The sequence below is a fragment of the Salvelinus alpinus genome, chromosome 28 (assembly GCF_045679555.1).
Source record: "Salvelinus alpinus chromosome 28, SLU_Salpinus.1, whole genome shotgun sequence".
In the NCBI taxonomy this organism is placed as follows: Eukaryota; Metazoa; Chordata; class Actinopteri; order Salmoniformes; family Salmonidae; genus Salvelinus; species Salvelinus alpinus.
The window spans coordinates 7,884,704-7,892,981 of record NC_092113.1 but is presented as its reverse complement, the minus strand read 5'-3'; the positions used below and the strand labels follow the sequence as shown (position 1 = coordinate 7,892,981).

The window sequence follows — 8,278 nt, the reverse complement described above, 5'->3', positions numbered from 1 at the left end:
TTAAGGTGCATTACCGCCACCAACTGGACTGGAGTGTGGACCAGAGACGGTGAAAGTCTAAATCCTGACCAATAATCTCATCTCCCTAAGGAAATTAAATACAAAAGTAAATACTAAATCCCCTGAAGATTACCCCAAAAGTTCACTTAATCCTGGCTCTTCAACCCCATTACTCCTCAAATCTAAATCCCTTTCTCTCACATATTTCTGGCACTGAAATAGAACATATTCCACTGTCTCCATCTCCTCCTGACAATGATCACACCTCCCAGTCAGATGTTTCCCCACCACTTTCAATGTGTGTCCCAGTCCCTCCCTTCTCAGCCCGAGGACCTCCCTTCCCCCACCTTTTCCTGGATCTTATACGGGTGTCTTCACTTACTCTCCCTGCTCCACAAGTCTTGCCACTTATTTTTAACCACTGTTCTTATTAATTCCTTGGCTTCTGCTTTACCGATGGCCAATTCCATCTCAACATTAGGATGTTTAAGAGCCTGCTTGGCAATAATATCAACTTCCTCATTCCCCTCTACTATATTCCCCTCTATCTACCAACATGAGCTGGTACCCAGAGGAATGTCACAAATACCCCCATCATTTTCACCCTATACAAACACTGTAAAACCTCATACAATACAAAATGTCTGCTCTGAGACACACATGAATTTAAGCTCATCAAACTACCCTGTCAGGCCTCACCTCCTCCACCCACTCTGCAGCCAATAGTATGGCCAACAACTCCATTGTGTAAACAGATGAATGATCCGTGGCTCTTTGTCACTGCCACCTTAAACTCAGGAACACTAAAAGCTGCTCCTGTCCTCCCTGTTTTAGGGTCCTTAGATCCATCTGTGAATATATTCAGGAAAGCCTACTATTGTGTTCTTTAATGTTCACTTACAACTCATGCGCAGAATACAACAGGTGTAGACCTTACAGTGAAAGGCTTACTTACAAGCCCTTAACCAACAATGCAGTTAAGAAAAATAAGTGTTAAAAAATATATTTAAAAAATAAAAGTAACAAATAATTCAACAGCAGCAGTAAAATAACAATAGTGAGGCTATATACAGGGGGTACCGGTACAGAGTCAATGTGCGGGGGCACTGGTTAGTCGAGGTAATTGAGGTAATATGTACATGTAGAGTTAGAAGTGACTATGCATAGATAATAAACAGAGAGTAGCAGCAGCAGAAAAGAGGGGTCTGGGTAGCCCTTTGATTGCTGTTCAGGAGTCTTGTGGCTTGGGGATAGAAGCTGTTAAGAAGCCTTTTGGACCTAGACTTGGCGCTCCGGTACCGTTTGCCGTGCCGTAGCAGAGAGAACAGTCTATGACTAGGGTGGCGGGAGTCTGACAATTTTTTAGGGCCTTCCTCTGACACTGCCTGGTATAGAGGTCCTGATTGGCAGGAAGCTTGGTCACAGAGATGTACTGGGCCGTACGCACTACCCTCTGTAGTGCCTTGCGGTCGGAGGCCGAGCAGTTGCCATACCAGGCAGTGATGCAACTCGTCAGGATGCTCTCGATGGTGCAGCTGTAGAATCTTTTGAGGATCTGAGGACCCATACCAAATATTTTCTGTCTCCTGAGGAGGAATAGGCTTTGTCATGCCCTCTTCACGACTGTCTTGGTCCAAACACACTATGTTAGTTTGTTGATGATGTGGACACCAAGGAACTTAAAGCTCTCAACCTGCTCCACTACAGCCCCGTCGATGAGAATGGGGGCGTGCTCGGTCCTCCTTTTCCTGTAGTCCACAACCATCTCATTTGTCTTGATCACGTTGTCCTGGCACCACACGGCCAGGTCTCTGACCTCCCTATAGGATGTCTCATCGTTGCCTACCACTGTCGTGTCATTGGCAAACTTGATGGTGTTGGAGTCGTGCCTGGCTATGCAGTCATGAGTGAACAGGGAGTACACCATTCTACCTGGCCCCCACTCCATTCCTGACAAGCAATGCATCGCATTCAATATTTTCTTTCCTTTGACAAGTACTCTGTTATTTTGAGATGTATTACACTACATTCAAGAGTTAACTATTTTATTGTATTTATTTTCTAAATTGTGTTGATGTTGTGATGTCATCAACGGGAGCCATGCTTTTACTCCTCAGTTTGCTCAAAGCGTGATGAGGATAGGTTGCGTAGCACCCCGTATTATCGGCATATTCAACAGCGTTTAAAAAATATATTACATTCAACAGTGTTATCTTGTGAAAAAGCCATTAATGTTTTGTCATTATTGGTGTTGTAAAAATGTTAGCTAACGGGTTAGCAATTAGCATGTTTGACATTTCAATGGAAATACTACTACTATCAGCTTTTTGATAAGCGGTGAATTAATGGCATACGGTCCCCAGTTATTGGCCTTACTATTTTGTTCAATTACAAGACATATCCGTTTAATTTTGTTCAAAAAAGAGACCCCAACCTCATATCCGAAGTGTTTACTAGATAGTTGACTAGTTGTCTAGCCTTACAGTAAAAAAAAAAAAAAAGACTTGCCTGTCAACTTTTCATTGCGTAGCAATGTCCCACAAAATGTGTATATATATATACACTGCTCAAAAAAATAAAGGGAACACTTAAACAACACAATGTAACTCCAAGTCAATCACACTTCTGTGAAATCAAATTGTCCACTTAGGAAGCAACACTGATTGACAATAAATTTCACATGCTGTTGTGCAAATGGAATAGATAAAAGGTGGAAATTATAGGCAATTAGCAAGACACCCCCAATAAAGGAGTGGTTCTGCAGGTGGTGACCACAGACCACTTCTCAGTTCCTATGCTTCCTGGCTGATGTTTTGGTCACTTTTGAATGCTGGCGGTGCTTTCACTCTAGTGGTAGCATGAGACGGAGTCTACAACCCACACAAGTGGCTCAGGTAGTGCAGCTCATCCAGGATGGCACATCAATGCGAGCTGTGGCAAGAAGGTTTGCTGTGTCTGTCAGCGTAGTGTCCAGAGCATGGAGGCGCTACCAGGAGACAGGCCAGTACATCAGGAGACGTGGAGGAGGCCGTAGGAGGGCAACAACCCAGCAGCAGGACCGCTACCTCCGCCTTTGTGCAAGGAGGAGCAGGAGGAGCACTGCCAGAGCCCTGCAAAATGACCTCCAGCAGGCCACAAATGTGCATGTGTCTGCTCAAACGGTCAGAAACAGACTCCATGAGGGTGGTATGAGGGCCCGACGTCCACAGGTGGGGGTTGTGCTTACAGCCCAACACCGTGCAGGACGTTTGGCATTTGCCAGAGAACACCAAGAGTGGCAAGTTCGCCACTGGCGCCCTGTGCTCTTCACAGATGAAAGCAGGTTCACACTGAGCACATGTGACAGACGTGACAGAGTCTGGAGACGCCGTGGAGAACGTTCTGCTGCCTGCAACATCCTCCAGCATGACCGGTTTGGAGGTGGGTCAGTCATGGTGTGGGGTGGCATTTCTTTGGGGGGCCGCACAGCCCTCCATGTGTTCGCCAGAGGTAGCCTGACTGCCATTAGGTACCGAGATGAGATCCTCAGACCCCTTGTAAGACCATATGCTGGTGCGGTTGGCCCTGGGTTCCTCCTAATGCAAGACAATGCTAGACCTCATGTGGCTGGAGTGTGTCAGCAGTTCCTGCAAGAGGAAGGCATTGATGCTATGGACTGGCCCGCCTGTTCCCCAGACCTGAATCCAATTGAGCACATCTGGGACATCATGTCTCGCTCCATCCACCAACGCAACGTTGCACCACAGACTGTCCAGGAGTTGGCGGATGCTTTAGTCCAGGTCTGGGAGGAGATCCCTCAGGAGACCATCCGCCACCTCATCAGGAGCATGCCCAGGCGTTGTAGGGAGGTCATACAGGCACGTGGAGGCCACACACACTACTGAGCCTCATTTTGACTTGTTTTAAGGACATTACATCAAAGTTGGATCAGCCTGTAGTGTGGATTTCCACTTTAATTTTGAGTGTGACTCCAAATCCAGACCTCCATGGGTTGATAAATTTGATTTCCATTGATACTTTGTGTGATTTTGTTGTCAGCACATTCAACTATGTAAAGAAAAAAGTATTTAATAAGAATATTTAATTCATTCAGATCTAGGATGTGTTATTTTAGTGTTCCCTTTATTTTTTTGAGCAGTGTATATATATATATCTACACCTTTCTTCGCATATCTTTTATATATTTTTCTTCTTCAAAACGCTTTCCTGCAACCCGCCTCACCAATTAAATTTTTTATTTTGTATTATTTACCTCAAATCTGAAAATCCACAATAGAAGCTAGCCAGAAGCTAACCAGTTTACTGGCTAACGTTAGTATTTCAGCTAACCACGGTTTGTGGTCATCAGCTATTCCTTTAGCTCGATAATCTATCGCCACTTTTGTACAACGCGACTTAGACCAGAACATACCGGACCTATCTTTCTCCATATCCCCGGATTTCAACCGCAAGCTCTGGACATTTACACCTTAATTTCGCAGCTAGCTAGCTGCTATCCGTGTGACTATTTGGCTTACGTCGATCCCGGAGCAAACATCAATTATTCCGGAGCAAGCCAGCTGAAGAGTTCCATCAGCCACTCCTGGGCTACAATCACCTATCCGGACCCGTTTTACTGCCAATGCGGAGCCCCACCAGGCCTTCACGACTGGACTACCGACGTTATCTGCCCGAGGGAGTTATCCAACTGGCACCTCCGTCGCGACGTTACCTGAACGTCCATCTGCGGCCCGCTAATCGTTAGCTGTCTTATCGGCTGCTATCTGAATAAGTCTATCGGACTATTTTTCTTGGGTCACTATAACTATATCTATTTTGCCAATTGGATTGATCCCCTCTACCACACGGAACCCCACTAATCTACCGACGGAAACGCACGAGGTGGCTAAAAACAGACCTCCATCATATGCTAGCTTGCTACCGATAGCCCGGCTAGCTGTCTGAATCGCCGTGACCCCAACTAACCTCACTACTCACTGGACTAGGATTGAACTCTTTGGCCTGAATGCCAAGCATCATGTCTGGAGGAAACTTGGCACCATTCCTACTGTGATTAGTCTTATGGCTTGGGGGTAGAAGCTGTTTAGAAGCCTCTTGGACCTAGACTTGGCACTCCGGTACCGCTTGCCGTGCAGTAGCAGAGAGAACAATCCATGACTAGGGTGGTTGGAGTCTTTGGCAATTTTTAGGGCCTTCCTCCGACACCGCCTGGTATAGAGGTCCTGGATGGCAGGAAACTGGGCCGTACGTACTACCCTCTGTAGCGCCTTGCGGTCGGATGCCAAGCAGTTGACACACCATACCTCTTCATGACTGTCTTGTAAGGTAAATGTTGAGCGGCTTCACTGCAGGTGATAAGTGTCTATCTCATTACATCGCCGAGGGTGGCTGGTGGAATCAATCAAGGGTATGTTGGCTGTCCCGTTCTCCAGGTTGTGACACACGCACACCATTAGGATGGCCCTTTACATTGCTGTTCTCGAGGAGGGCAATCCCGCTATCTGCACACCCGCCATTGGTTTCTGTGTAAATGGATGAGAGACAGGATTTACTCTTACAGAACGGACTAATAACACACCACATGAACACAGTCAACTAAGTGACACATTTAAACACTTATTACTTTGGGTAAAATAACTATGACTATCATTTGAAACATTCATTGGTATCATCACTGGACTGGTGAAAGCTACTATGTAGTGGAGCCCTTCATGTGTTATTAGATCAGTGAATACTGCAAATAAGGGAGGAGAGAAGGATGCATTTTAAAGACGCATTCCAGTTAAAAAAAAGATCCCATGTATAAATACAGTAACGTTCACCAAAATATATTTTTTGTAACAAGGACTAGGTGTTGGTCTGATGGTGCCCTATGATGTCATCAGGTGATGAATGAGCAGGGAGAGTAAGAGAGCGAGACAGAGAAAGCTGTCAGACAGCCCATGAAGACAGATGACAGACATACACTATAGTGTACATAGAAAGATAGTAGTATTATAGTATAGTCTTACTTGTGTTTGAGGAAGAGCCACTGTATGAACCAGTCTAACCACACAAGACAGACAAGACAGTGTAGCACATTGCCCAATGACCTCTGAAAACCTACCCAGAAGGCCTGAAAACTAGCCTCCCCCCCAAAAAAATTGCCACAAGGAGTTGCCACATGTATCCAATAAACCCTTTTTCCATGACGTTACTAAGCAAAATAAGGAATATTAACGTCCTTTTAACATAGGCTAAGCAAAATGTGTTTTCCCATCAAAATAAGAATTTCAGAATTCTGCAAGAGAAAATATAAATGATACTGAACTCTCCAGATCATTTTCAATCAATTGATGTCGATTTAACTTGTTTTGAAGGCTATGATTAAGCAATAAAGCGCAAGGAGGTGTGGTATATGGCTAATATACACAGCTATGGGCCGTTCTTAAGACATAGCTCTTAGCCGTGGTATATTGGCCATATACCACAAACCTCTGAGGTGCCTTATTGCCATTATAAACTGGTTGCCAACGTAATTAGAACAGTAAAAATGTTTTTGTCATTCCCGTGGTACACGTCTGATATACCATGGCTTTCAACCAATCAGCATTCAGGGATTCAAACCACCCAGTTTATTACTGTAAATAAATCCCGTTTGCACATAACTATAGATAAATCCGACAGAAGAGTTAGAGAGATGAAAATTGGACAGAGGGTCTCGAAATCTCTGTGTAAGAAACACTTGGACGAAGAAAGCAAAAACAAATGTTGGGATATTTTCTGGAAATTGTGCCGATACTGGTATTAAATGTGAAGAATTATACATTTGCGATAGAGCTGTGACCATGATCACAATTGATAACTTCTAATTTAATTAGAATATCCCAAATTGCAGAACACTGCTGAATATAGCAACACTGGAGAGGATAGAGAGGGGTGAGAAAGAGAGGTGAGAGCTGTCCGACAGCCCATGAAGATGGATGACAGACAGACATAAACTCAGCAAAAAAAGAAACGTCCCGTTTTCAGGACCCTGTCTTGGAAAGATAATTCGTAAAAATCCAAATAACTTCACAGATCTTCATTGTAAAGGGTTTAAACACTGTTCCCATGCTTGATCAATGAACCATAAACAATTAATGAACATGCACCTGTGGAACGGTCGTTAAGACACTAACAGCTTACAGACAGTAGGCAATTAAAGGTCACAGTTATGAAAACTTAGGACACTAGAGGCCTTTCTACTGACTCTGAACAACACCAAAAGAAAGATGCCCAAGGTCCCTGCTCATCTGTGTGAATGTGCCGTAGGCATGCTGCAAGGAGGCATGAGGACTGCAGATGTGGCCAGGGCAATAAATTGCAATGTCCGTACTGTGAGACGCCTAAGACAGCGATACAGGGAGACAGGACGGACAGTTGACCATCCTCACAGTGGCAGACCACATGTAACAACACCTGCACAGGATTGGTCTGAGAGAGGCTGGACTGAGGGCTTGTAGGCCTGTTGTAAGGCAGGTCCTCACCAGACATCACTGGCAACAACGTCGCCTATGGGCACAAACCCACCGTCGATGGACCAGACAGGACTGGCAAAAAGTGCTCTTCACTGATGAGTCGCGGTTTTGTCTTGCCAGAGGTGATGGTCGGATTTGCGTTTATTGTCAAAGGAATGAGGGTTACACCGAGGCCTGTACTCTGGAGTGGGATTGATTTTGTGGTGGAGGGTCCGTCATGGTCTGGGGCGGTGTGTCACAGCATCATCGGACTGAGCTTGTTGTCATTGCAGTCAATCTCAACGCTGTGCGTTACAGGGAAGACATCCACCTCCTTCATGTGGTACCCTTCCTGCAGGCTCATCCTAAAATGACCCTCAAGCATGACAATACCACCAGCCATTCTGCTCGTTCTGTGCGTGATTTCCTGCAAGACAGGAATGTCAGTGTTCTGCCATGACCAGCAAAGAGCCCGGATCTCAATCCCATTGAGCACGTCTAGGACCTGTTGGATCGGAGGGTGAGGGCTAGGGCCATTCCCCCCAGAAATGTCCGGGAAGTTGCAGGTGTCTTGGTGGAAGAGTGGGGTAACATCTCAAAGCAAGAACTGGCAAAACTGGTGCAGTCCATGAGGAGGAGATGCACTGCAGAACTTAATGCAGCTGGTGGCCACACCGGATACTGACTGTTACTTTTGATTTTGACCCCCTCTTTGTTCAGGGACACATTATTCCATTTCTGTTAGTCACATGTCTGCGGAACTTGTTCAGTTTATGTCTTAGTTGTTGAATCTTATGTTC

The 8,278-nt window shown here is 45.3% G+C and overlaps 1 protein-coding gene across 3 annotated transcripts in view; it reads right to left on the bottom strand.

Annotated features, from left to right (window-relative positions):
* Nucleotides 1-4,202: 4,202 nt before the first annotated feature.
* The window catches only part of LOC139557070 (butyrophilin subfamily 1 member A1-like), a 49,861-nt gene continuing 45,785 nt past the window's right edge, over nt 4,203-8,278 (bottom strand). For all 3 annotated transcript variants that reach the window (XM_071371408.1, XM_071371405.1, XM_071371407.1), the window contains one exon: nt 4,203-5,522. In XM_071371408.1, the coding sequence (XP_071227509.1) occupies nt 5,398-5,522 (125 nt within the window). In that variant the 3' untranslated portion in view covers nt 4,203-5,397. The remainder of the gene's footprint in view (nt 5,523-8,278) is intronic.